At 50.3% G+C, this 12,624-nt stretch overlaps 1 protein-coding gene across 5 annotated transcripts in view; it reads right to left on the bottom strand.

Moving 5' to 3' along the window:
• Positions 1–671: 671 nt before the first annotated feature.
• Positions 672–12,624, bottom strand: part of Slc5a11 (solute carrier family 5 member 11) — a 39,223-nt gene continuing 27,270 nt past the window's right edge. For 4 of the 5 annotated variants that reach the window (XM_048331990.1, XM_048331988.1, XM_048331991.1 and 1 more), the window contains 8 exons: positions 11,370–11,575; positions 10,131–10,266; positions 6,260–6,367; positions 5,648–5,798; positions 4,041–4,209; positions 3,048–3,263; positions 2,033–2,201; positions 672–906 (listed from right to left, as the gene is read on the bottom strand). In XM_048331990.1, the coding sequence (XP_048187947.1) occupies positions 701–906; positions 2,033–2,201; positions 3,048–3,263; positions 4,041–4,209; positions 5,648–5,798; positions 6,260–6,367; positions 10,131–10,266; positions 11,370–11,575 (1,361 nt within the window). In that variant the 3' untranslated portion in view covers positions 672–700. Of the gene's footprint in view, positions 907–1,497; positions 1,686–2,032; positions 2,202–3,047; positions 3,264–4,040; positions 4,210–5,647; positions 5,799–6,259; positions 6,368–10,130; positions 10,267–11,369; positions 11,576–12,624 lie in introns of those variants that run through there. The other variant, XM_048331992.1, reaches the window with a different exon arrangement.

Below are 12,624 nucleotides of genomic sequence, written 5' to 3'. Positions count from 1 at the left end.
TTTGAGCCACAGCTCCACTTCTGGTTTTCTGGTGGTTAATTGAAGAGAGAAGAGTCTCACAAATGTTCTGCCTGGGCTGGCTTTGAACCATGATCCTCAGACCTGAGCCTCCAGAGTAGCTAGGATTATAGGTGTGAGCTAAAGGCACCTGGCTCCTTGGTTATTTTCAAAGGAAGCTCTCTCCCTTTCTGCCTGGGCTAGCCTGGGCTAGGATTCCACTTGGGCTTCCCAAAGCTTTGCCCCTTGGGCTACAGGTACTGGCCACTGTACCCAGCTCTTGTACTTCCCCCGTGAGCTAGGCTGACAGGTGTGTGCTGCCCTGACCAAACATTGGGTGAGATAGAATCCAACACATTTTGTAATCCCTGCACTGACCCCTAATTGTGATTCTTCAATGCCTGCCTCCCAGGTAGTCAGGATTATAAGCTTGAGCCACTGTGCCCAGCCCTGATTGTCTTGGGGCATGATTGTCTCCTAGACATTTATATAGGGATCTGCTTCCAAGAAATCAGAGCTGAGTATGGCAATGAGATTACTTCAGGAGTTTGGAGAAGAACAAACTCTCATGCTGAAACTGGCCCATCCAACACCCTTAAGACCCTCCTAGTAAACAAACAGCTTTTATTATTATTATATTTCATTAAAAAATGACAAAGCCTTGAGAACAAAACAAGAGCTGGGGCTTCTAGTCCCCCTCGCACTAAGCAAAGTAACCCCAGAGGAAAATGGCGCAGCTAATGCAGATGATGCAGTTGATGTCCAGAAGGGCTTTCACCGTGGGGCTTTCCTCCAAGGAAACAATGATGGCTTCCACTTTGCTGGGGGCCTCCTCTCGGCCTTTGTCCTCCAGGCCACACAGCCATAAGATGGCCTTTACCATTTTGGAGTGCTTATGGGTTACGTCACCTGAGGAGAAACCAATGAAGAAAGGTCAGAGAGGAGACAGGGCAAGAACCAGCTGTGTTTGTGTTCCAGGGTAAGTGCTTTGAGGTCCTACCCTCTTCCAGAAGGTAGGACCCACCACACTCTGAATTTGTAGATGCAACCAAACAGGGACTGGGAATGCTCAGATCCCGGGCACTGGGGGCTCACACCTGTAATCCTGGCTCTTAGGAGGCTGAGATCTGAGGATCACGGTTCTAAGCCAGCCCAGGCAAGAAAGTCCATGAGACTCTGATCTTCAATTAACCACCACCAACAACAACAAAAAATCCAGAAGTGGAGCTTTGACTCAAGTGGCCTTGAATGAAAAGGCTAAGGATCTGCATTCCAGCCCTGAGTTCAATTCCCAGTAGCAGCATGAAAAAAGAGTGAGAGATGGAGGGAGAGAAAGAGAAGAAAGATTGATGGATGGAAGGAAGGAAGGAAGGAAACAACATTCAGGGGAAAAGACTGGGTCTGCACTGAATATACAGAGAATTTTTCTTATCTCCATTCCCTAAACAATATGACATAGAGCTGACTTAGAACACACTAGAGGTTGTGCTTGGGTTGTATGATAGCACAACACCACTGTGTACTCCAGTATCCATGGGTGTTGGTATCCACATGAGTGCTGGGTGAGCCCAGTCCCCTCCGGCTCTAGGAAGGCCCAGCTTATCAGAAGACTGGCATTTTCAGAGGGTCACCATCTTCTGATGGAGACGTCCAGGCTCTGACTGGACGTCTGACTGGACTTCCACATCCTCAAAGTAAACGTAACAGAAGGTCGCAGTTCAACACCAGCCCAGAAAGAAAAGTCTGTGAGACCCTGATCTCCATTGAAAACCAAAAAGCTGACAGTGGAGGTGTGGCTCAAGTGACAGAGTGCCAGCATTAAGTGGAAAAGCCATGGAACAGTGCCCAGGTCCTGAGTTCAAGCCCCAATATTACAAAACCAACCAACAAAAGCAGGTGGCTGCAGAGTGAGAGAGGCCCAGACCGGAAGCCAGAAGAGCTAACATCCCAAATTGATTCCCTTTTGTGGCTTGTGATTCCTCTTAAACACGAGCCCTTGATGCTCCTACTGTTACCATGCACAGAGGCAACTCACCGCTGTGGGCCTTAGACATACTGTCTTGAGCCATTTCCAACTGGGTGACAGTGCCAGTGGCCTCTGGGGTTCCGTTCGGAGTTGGGGTCGGAGGCAAGGTGGCCGCTGGCTGCCCCTGGTCCTTCTGGACTATGGGGTCATGACGAGTAAACCAGGTCAAGCGGCTGACCTGAGGAGCAGAGACCAACCATGAGGTACAGGCGTCTGAGGAGAGGAGCCTGCCCCCTAAGCCCCTGCCCAGCCATCAGCTCAACCCTCACCCCAGGCTGCTCTTCCACTCCTCCTTGCTGACCTACCCTCCCTCAAGCATAGAGCCAGTGTACATTTTTCTAAGCTGCCCCCTCCTTTCTCTGCCAGCCTTCATTCTCATGCTGGGACCTCCCAGGATAATATAGGGTGTGGGATCAACCCTTCCAGTTAGCCATTTCTCTAGATCCAAGGACAGAAGTGAGGTCGTTGGACAAGCAAGTGTCTTAAGCTGCCTCCATCAACAAGAACCATAAACTTTGCTGGAAATCCTAGGACAAAAATGTTTGCGTTTAGCCAGGTGCTGGTGGCTCATATCTGTCCTCCTATCTACTCAGGAAGCTGAGACCTGAGGATCATGGTTCTAAGCCAGCCTAGGCAGAAAGTCCATGAAACTCTTATCTCCAATGAACCACCAGAAAATAGAAAGTGGCACTGTGGCTCAAAGTAATGGAGCACAAGCTTGAAGCAAAAGAAAACTCAGGGACAGCACCCAAGCCCTGAGTTCAAGTCCCATGACCAACAACAAAACAAAAAATGCTTGTGTTTTTACTTGATGGCAATAAAGAAAATGGTCCAGCCTCTTTCTAGAAGACTTTTGGCTCCACATGGGAGCCTGAGATTTGAAGAGGATCTATGTGCTAGAGTCTGATGACCTCTTCTTCTGAATTCTCAATCGCCCCATTCCTGAAGCCCCACTTCGGGCTTTACAGCTTCTATAAAGCTCAGTTCTTTCTGCTTAAACCAGTCTCAACAGATGAAGCTGTACCATCTCCTTGGAGGGCGGCTCCGAGAGCCAGCTCACGGCACACACGGTGATCAGGGTGGTGGACGAGAGGATCATGGAGAAGTAGAGGTAGTGCACGTTCTTCACCACAGCGGGGCGCTCGTCTGGCTGGTCACACCGAGGCTGCATGTAGATGAAATCCAGGACCAGCCGCACCAGCCCTAGAAGCAGGCCCAAGATCAGGCCAAAGAAAGCACCCTGGAACCAGGGCGAAGCCACCTTAGAGACAGTCAGGACGTGAGATGCCAGGAACCTCCAGGAGGCACCTCAAGAGCTTGTCTTTACTAGGATTATCACTATTACTGTTATGTTTTTATTGAAGTATTATACAAAGGGGTTAACATTCAACATGTCCATAAGTACCATTCACTTTGCCTTTCTGTTGTCAGCCACGGCTGGCTCGTGCCTGTCATCCTAGTTACTCAGGAGGCTGAGATCTGAGGACCCAGGTTTGAAACCAACCTGAGACCAGCAAAAAGCCAGAAATGGAAGTGTGGCACAAGTGGTAGAGTACCCACATTGAGTGGAAAATGAGAGATTGAGACCCTGAGTTCAAGCCCTAATACCAGCACCAAAACAAGAAAGGAATGACTAAAAAGGTGTCAAGATACCTTCGAGGGACTGGGAATATGGCCTAGTGGTAAGAGTGCTCGCCTCGTATACATGAAGCCCTTGGTTCGATTCCCCAGCACCACATATATAGAAAACAGCCAGAAGTGGCGCTGTGGCTCAAGTGGCAGAGTGCTAGCCTTGAGCAAAAAGAAGCCAGGGACAGTGCCCAGGCCCTGAGTTCAAGCCCCAGGACTGGCCAAAAAAAAAAAAAAAAAGATACCTTCGAGAACCTCATTGCATTTCCAGTGTCATTCCATACAGAGCTCGTCCTCCCCAACCACACCCAAGTCCAGCCCACCTCTCTCCACAGCCCTCCCCACTCAGCCCTCGAGGGCCAAGATTGGTGCTTGTTTACAAGGCTACCTTTTCATTGGTCCGCTTCCAGAAGCATCCCATGATAAAGACCACAGCCACAGGCGGCTGCAGGTAGGAGCTGATGGACTGGATGTAGATGAAGAGTTGCCCCCCCTGGCTGGCCTGGACCACAGGAATCCAGAGGATAGAGACCAGTACCAACACCAACACAAACACCCTGTGCGGGGTGGAGAGAGAACCCAGGTTGGCTCTGTCCTCCTTGAGAATTGACTTCTCTCCCTCTTTACATAGCTGCACTGAGTTATTCATTACATACCATAAAACTCATCCCTTAGAAGTATAACATCCATCAACTTTCACAAAATGTATACAGTTGCACAATCAATCACTGTAACCAAGAGTTAGAGCCAGGTACTCGCAGCGCATGCCTGTAATCCTAGCTATTTAGAAGGCTGAGATCTGAGGGTCTCAGTTTGAAGTCAGCTTAGGCAGGAAAGTCAGTGGGACTCTTATCTGCAATGAACCACCCAAAAAGCCAGAAGTGGAGCTGTGGCTCAAGTGGTAGAGCACTAGCCTTGAGCACAAAAGCTCAAGGACAGCACCCAGGCCCTGAGTTCAAGACTCAGTAGCAGCACACATACACAGAAAGTGGGAGCACCCACCAAAAGAGCTCCCTTAAGAGCTGGAGGATCCATCCCTCCCCCCCCCCCAAAAAAATAATACTGTGTGCCAGTCCTGGGGCTCCAACTCAGGGCCTGGACACTATCTTTTAGCTTTTTCACTCAAAGCTGGTGCTCTACCACTTGAGCCACAGCTCCATTTCCAGATTTTTGCTGGTTAGTTGGAGTTTCACAGACCTTCCTGCCTGGGCTGGCTTTGAACTTCAATTCTGAGTTCTCACCCTCCTGAGTCGGTAAGATTACAGGCATGAGCCACCAGTGCCTGCCTAAAAAAGTGTTCTTGATCCAAGGCTGAGACATTGCCTGGGTGCCTCTTCTTGAGTGACAGAGCCCTAAGGTGCTTATTTGCATGTATTTTACATGCTGCTCACTTTGGCTCCTCCCACTAGGCTTCCAGCTTGCAGAAGCCTTGGTGTAGAAACCTGTCTTCTAAGCCATAATGAGCTCCCTTGGTTAGCAACCTATGTTGGGCCCTCTTCTGAATCTCCAGGTCTCCTGAGTCATTAGAGCTATTGTGTCTTCTTCCTCTTCCTCCTCTTCCTCCTCCTCCTCCTACAGGATGGTAATTGTTACATCTTCTCACTACTCAATCCAATACCTGGCACACAGTAGGTGCTCATCCAACATCTCTTGAGCTGGGCACTGGTAGCTCACACCTGTAATCCTAACTACTCAGGAAGTTGAGAACTGAGGATCTCAGTTCAAATCCAGCCCCCGGCAGGAAAGTCTGTGAAACTCTTATCTCCAATTAACTGCTAGAAAACCCGAAGTAAAGCTGTGGCTCAAAGTGGTCGAGCCACAGCTAACCCAGAAACAAAAACTCTCTTGAATAAGTGAATGAGCTCCGTATCCAGGGTGTCCTGAGGCTCTTCATCTCTGTCATCAGAGATGGCTGCGCAGTCCAGGTACGCCACCAGCTGGGCTTTGCCTGCCTGGACCTCATCTCCCTGCCCGGCCCAGCCCAGAAGTCCTTACCTGCCCACAATCATCAGCTCCTTCTCTGACGCCCGAGCCCGGATGTGCGTCCAGATGTCCATGGTGAAGATGGTACTGGCACTGTTAAAGATGGAGGTGAGGGAGGACATGAGAGCCGCCACCATCACAGCCATCATGAGCCCGCGGAGTCCTGGGGGCAGAAGGGAGCTCTGTGGGCCTCAGGCTTTCTGTAAACAGCGTCTGCCTTCACTCAGGATCCTGTTGCCCGCACTCAAAGCCAGCTCTGAGGAGACAGAGCCACCAAGGGGGGTCCCCGGAAAGCCAGCACTGGAGGGGTGTGTGTGTGTGTGTGTGTGTGTGTGTGTGTGTGTGTGTGCTGGTCCTGGGGCTTGAACTCGGAGCCTGGGCACTGTCTTTGACCTTGTCTGCTCAAGGCTAGTGCTCTATCACTTGAGTCACACCTCCACTTCCAGCTTTTTGCTGGTTAGTTGGAAATAACAGTCTCACAAACTTTTCTGTCTGGGTTGGCTTTGAACCTTAATGCTCAGATCACAGCTTCCCAGATGGCTGGGCCTCCCATCTTGTCTGCCCCTCCCGGGTCCTCCCGTCTGGGTGTCCCGGGGGGCTCCGTGCAGGGTGGGAGGCTGTTACCTGTGGGCAGGAGTTCCAGCACGAGCTTGGGGTACGCAATGTCGGAGCAGCCAGAAGGGTTGCTACAGACCCTCTGGCAGATGTCCGGGTGTGCACAGGCCACTTCCTCTGCAGAGGAGATAGGTTCAGGGTAAAGCTGGCTCAAAACCTGGGCCTGGTAACCACATTCCCCATGCAGGACATGGGGTCTACTGCATGGGACCTGACAGCTCCACGAACCCAGGTACCCGCAGAGCAGACTGGGCACGTAGGAAATACGAGTGGTGAACGGTTGTGAAGTGCATCTGTCAGTGTGTGACACTGGGACAAAACACCTGGTAGAGGCTACTTATAGAGGAAAGAAGTCTAGGCCAAAGCTCATAGCTCTGGAGATCCTGGGGGTGGGGGGACATAAGCCTGGGTCGCTGTGGGAGAAGCACAGTGTGACCTAAGCATGAACCAGACAGACAGACAGACAGGCAGACATAGACACAAATACAGACACAGAAATGGAAGGAAAGGAGAAGAGAGAGGAGGACAGCAGGAGGGGAGAGGAGGAGAGAAGAGATCTGATGACATGTTTTTTGTTGTTGTTTTGTTTTGTCTTGTTTTTCTGCCAGTCCTGGGGCTTGAACTTTTTGCTCAAGGTAAGCCCTCCATCACTTCAGCCACAGTGCCACTTCTGGCTTTTTTTGTGTATGTGGTACTGAGGAATCAAACCCAGGGCTTCGTGCATGGTAGGCAAGCACTCCACCACTAGGCCAAACTCCTGGCCCCTGATGACCTGTTTGAGGCTCATCCCCAATGACCTAAGGACTTCCCATGATGCTTCACCGTGTGTGTGTGTGTGTGTGTGTGTGTGTGTGTGTGTGTGTGTGTGTGTGTGGTTTGTGCTGGTCCTGGGGCTTGAACTTGGGGCCTGGTACTGTCCTTGAGCTCTTGTATTCAAGGCTAGCACTCTACCATGTGAACCACAGCACCACTTCTGGCTTTTTGTGGTTACCTGAAGAGTCTCTCGAACTTTTCCTGCCCAGGCTGGCTTTGAACCATGATCCTCAGATCTCAGCCTTCTGGAGTAGCTAGGATTACAGGTTGTATCATCCAGTCCAGACACCGTGGGGGTCATAGTTTTACACAAGGACCTTGGCAACACGCATCCAAACAACAGAATTCATGCTCGCCATATTTGCCATATGGAAAGAACTGCTGTAAGCCAGGAGCCAGTGGCTTACTCTGCCATCCTGGCTACAAAGGAGGAGGATGGGAGGACTGTGGTCTGAGGCCAGCCCAAGCAGAAATCCAAGGCCCCTTCTGAACCAATGGCTGGGCATAGTGGCATGAACATGTCATTCCTAGCTACATGGAAGGCTGGGATTGGGCAGATCATGGTTCCAGACCCACCCGGGGAGAAAAGTCAATGAGACCCCCCCATCTCAATGGGAAGAAGCTGGCTGTGGTGAAGGATGCCTGTCATCATCCAGACAAGCTGGAAGTGAGATCTTATCTCAAAAAGAACCAGTGCAAGCTGGCTCAGTAGCTGGAGCCTGGGAGAGGAGGGCGGGAGGAAGGGGATGGCAGTTCAAAGCCAGTCCAGGCACAAATAAGTTGACAAGATCAGTGTCCAGCCATGGTGGGCATTTCTGACACCCAGCTACCTGAGAAACACAAGTAGAGGAACTGCAGCCCAGGCTGGCCAGATATAAAGCTCAACCCTACCTCAAAAATATCCAATGCAGGGCTGGGAATATGGCCTAGTGGCAAGAGCGCTTGCCTCCTACACATGAAGCCCTGGGTTCGATTCTCCAGCACCACATATCTAGAAAAGGACCAGAAGAGGCGCTGTGGCTCAAGTGGCAGAGTGCTAGCCTTGAGCAAAAAGGAAGCCAGGGACAGTGCTCAGGCCCTGAGTCCCACGCCCCAGGAGTGGCCAAAAAATAAAAATAAAATATATATATCCAATGCCAAAAGGGGCTGGGGGCCATGGTACAAGTGGTAGAGAACCTGCCTAGCAAATGCAAGGCCTTGAATTCAATTTCCAGGACTGTCAAAAATTAAAATGAAAACAACAAAACAAAAAAATAAAACAGGGCAAAGCCAGCACCAGTGGCTTAGGCCTGTAATCCCAGCTACTCAGAAGACTGAGATCTGAGGACTATAGTTCAAAGCCAGCCCAGGGAGGAAAGTCCATGAGACTCCTATCTCCAATTAACTACCAGAAAAAAAGATAGTAGCACTATGACTCAAGTGGTAAAGAGCTAGCCTTGAGCAAAAAAGTTCAGGAATGCACCCAGGCCCTGAGTTCAAGTCCCACAACTGACAAAAAACTAAAATTAAAAAACAGTGCAAGGGGCTGGGGATATGGCCTAGTGGCAAGAGTGCTTGCCTTGTATACATGAGGCCCTGGGTTCAATTCCTCATCACCACATATACAGAAAACGGCCAGAAGCAGCGCTGTGGCTCAAGTGGCAGAGTGCTAGCCTTGAGCAAAAGGAAGCCAGGGACAGTGCTCAGGCCCTGAGTCCAAGCCCCAGGACTGGTAAAAAAAAAAAAAAAAAAAAAAAGTGCAAGGAAGAATTGGAAATATTGCTCAAACAGTAGAGTTCCTGTCCAGCAAGTGCAAAGCTTTTAGTTCAGATCACAAGTATGGCCTAAATAAAGTACAATAATAAAAATAAATGGTGGGCGCTGCTGGCTCACACCTGTCATTCAGGGGGCTGAAACCTGAGGATTGTGGTTCAAAGCCAGCCCAGGCAGGAAAATCTGTGAGATTCTTATTTCAATAAACTACTCAGAAAAAGCTGGAAGTGGTGCTGAGGCTCAAGTTGTAGAACACTAGTCCTGAGCACAAAGAGAATCAGGGACAGTGCCCAGGCCCTGAGTTCGAGAAAGAAAGTTCAGAAAAGAAAAGCACTGCTTTCTATTCTGTGAAGAATTGCTAGCACCTTTGTACAAGTGAGGAAATGATGGCCAGGAGAGGTGACAAGATGGTGGCTGCGGCCTCCCAACTGGTACGTCAGCAGAGTAAGACAGAGCGGGGCGTCCCTACTCCCTGATGGCAGTCCTCGCACACCTGCAGTTCCTCCTAGCTGTCTGCCCCCTTCCCTGGAGGCAGGGCTAGGGGCCGCCATCTGACCTGGAGAAGTCTGCTTCCTGGGTTCAGGAATGGGAACTGCATCCCCCATTCCTCCCTCCCCCAACTCCTACCTGCCAACAACGAAGGGTCCCAGCATCGCCCACACACAGCAAAAGCAAAAGTACTAGAGGAGTTGATATACCCTAGTGTTTGCTTTCACAAGGCCGGGGGTGGGGGGAGGGACTGGTGGCACCTATAATCCTAGCTACTCAGGAGGCTGAGATCTATCTAAGAAGTGTGGTTCAAAGCCAGCCCATGCTGGTAAGAGAGTCCATGAGACTCTTACCTCCAATGATCCATCAGAAAACCAGAAGCGGTGCTGTGGCTCAAGTGCTAGAGCACTAGCCTTGAACACAAAGAGGCTCAGGAATAGCACCCAGGATCTGAGTTCAAGCCCCAGGATCAGCAAAAAAGAAAAAAAGAAAAAAGAGGTGGTATGTGTTCCATTGGGCCCAAGTTACCAAACCACTGAGCTCAATCCCGGAGGCATGAGGGTGGAACCACATTTTCTATAGTTCCCTTGTGTTGTATGGAACACTCTGTCATTGAGAACACACCCCCTTTCACATCCACAAAGCTTGAGTAGGACGTGTGCATGGACCTGCGTTGGGGTGCAGCCTTGGCGTGTGTCAATGCCCAGACTGAGATCTCTCTGCCCATCCTGAGGGCAGCAGGCCTCTGGTGCTTTGCCCTCTGGGCCGGCTGAGGTGTGTCCAGAACCCTTCACAGAGTGTGAGCCTCATCCACCGACCTGCTCACCTGGAAAGAGGACCCGGCTGACCATGCCCGGGAACACCATGATGAACAGGGGGAGGATCTTCAGGTATGCGGCCATCAGGGAGCCTCCTTTGGCATGGGAAAGGTTCTTGGCAGCCAGAGACCGCTGAACGATCACCTGAAACACAGCGAGGGGGCTGGGATCTGGCTGGGCTCCGCAGCTGGGGAGCTGTGATCAGTTCTTAGTCTGCCTGGTTTCCCTGTGAGGAATCATCTTTTCTTTTTAAATTTCTTGTGCCAGTCCTGGGGCTTGAACTCAGGCCCTTGTGCTCTTGCTTGGTTTTTTCACCCAAAGCTAACTAGCACTCTACCACTTGGGCCATAGTTCCACCCTCTTCTCTTCTCTTCTCTTCTCTTCTCTTCTCTTCTCTTCTCTTCTCTTCTCTTCTCTTCTCTTCTCTTCTCTTTGCTTCTCTTCTCTTCTCTTCTCTTCTCTTCCCTTCCCCCCCTCTCTCTCCCTCCCTCCCTCCCTCCCACCCCCCTGTTAATTGGAGATAAGAGTCTCATGGGCTTTTCTGCCCAGGCTGGTTTGGAACCATGGTTTTCAGATCTCAGTCTCATAAGCAGCTCCTCCCTTCTCCTCTAGCCAAGGTCAGACCTAGCCCGTTGGGATTCCCTGCTCTCTGGGTGCCATTGTCAGACAAGGAAAACGTCCAGTCACAGTACTCAGGGACACTTATTCCTTGAAGAAGACAAAGGAAGCCAGGTGCCTGTGGCTCATGCCTGTCATCCTAGCTACTCAGGAGGCTGAGATCTGAGGATCGAAGAAAGTCCTTGAGACTCTCATCTCCCGTCAATCACTGAAAACCGGAAGTGGAGCTGTGGCTGAAGTACTAGAGCACTCACTGAGGGACAGTGCTCAGCCCTGAGTTCAAGCCCCTAGGACACACACATACACACACACACACACACACACACACACACACACACACACACACAAAATGCAGAGCAACAGAGCTTTTTTGTGTACTTCAATGGTTCTTCAACCCCCAGGTATCAGCTTTACCATCTCTACAATGGGGCTGATCAGCAGTGATTGATTCTGTGGATCCAGCAAGGAGGCAATAGTGATTATCACCATTTGTGGATGACATTAGGTAAATCAGTGAAATAGAAGGGACAAGCTTGAGAGATGGAAAGCCATGACAGAGAGCTGTCAGTGGGACACATGGACAGGAAGGAGAGGCCTCCTGGGCAGGCCCTCCGCCAGCTGCCCTGTACCTGATCCGTGCACCAGTACCAGAGAGAGGGGATGGACATTCCAAAGAGAATCCCAGGCCATGGCAGATCCGATGTCACTGGGTCCCGGAAGATGTGGAAGGCATCTTGGCGGGGCAGCCCACAGCTGCCGTTTTCACTGCGGTTGCTAGCCAGAGCCAAGAAGTACTTCTCCTGCAGGCCTTCCAGCCCACCGACCGCTGCAAAGCCTGGAACATACAGGGAGCCCTGAGTTTGCCAGGAACTCAGATGGTCCCTCCACAAGCAAGAAAGGGGTGGTGGGCAGAGCTAAGCTGCTAACAGACGGTGGCCCCTAGAGGAGTGTATGTGTGTGTGTGTGTGTGTGTGTGTGTGTGTGTGTGTGTGTGTGCACGTGCATGGGTGCAGGTGTGTGTGTGTGTGTTCTGGGACTGCAGCCTGGGCACTGTCTCTGAGCTCCATTTTACTCAAGGCTAGCACTCTACCACTTGAGCCACAACTCCACTTCTGGCTTTTTTTGGTGGTTACATGGAGATAAGAGTCTCATGGACTCTCCTGCCTAGGTTGGCCTCAAACCAAGTCCCTCAGATCTCAGTTTCCTGACTAGGTTGCTAGGTTGGATGACAGACTGAGGACTCTTAACCATATATATATGTATGTCTTTGTTACTGCAGATGGCATCTCAGTAGTAATATTTGTAAATGCATAAAACAAAATACAAAGGATTATAAAAATAAAATACAGGGGCTGGGGATATGGCCTAGTGGCAAGAGTGCTTGCCTTGTATACATGAGGCCCTGGGTTCAATTCCCCAGCACCACATATACAGAAAATGGCCAGAAGTGGCGCTGTGGCTCAAGTGGGCAGAGTGCTAGCCTTGAGCAAAAAGAAGACAGGGACAGTGCCCAGGCCCTGAGTTCAAGCCCCAGGACTGGCCAAAAAAAAAAAACCAAAAAACATAAAAATAAAATACAAGTAGATCGAAACAATGATCAAAAGATAAAAATGGGACAGAGTCATGTATTTGCTCCCTTAAGTAGAAAGAGGTAGTATGTGGTCTAGTAATTATTTGATGAGGTAGCCAGGAGCACAAAAACAGTATTTGAATATCTCATCAGTGGCTGGGCACCAGTGGCTCATGTCTGTAATCCTACATCCTCAGGAGGCTGAGATCTGAGGATCCTAGTTCCAAGTCAGACTCAACAGGAAAAATTCATGAGTCTTATATTTAATTAACTAGCAAAAACCTGGAAATGGAGGTGTGGCTCAAGTGGTAGAA

The sequence above is a fragment of the Perognathus longimembris genome, chromosome 23 (genome assembly GCF_023159225.1).
Source record: "Perognathus longimembris pacificus isolate PPM17 chromosome 23, ASM2315922v1, whole genome shotgun sequence".
In the NCBI taxonomy this organism is placed as follows: domain Eukaryota; kingdom Metazoa; phylum Chordata; class Mammalia; order Rodentia; family Heteromyidae; genus Perognathus; species Perognathus longimembris.
This window is presented reverse-complemented; position numbering and strand designations above follow the sequence as displayed.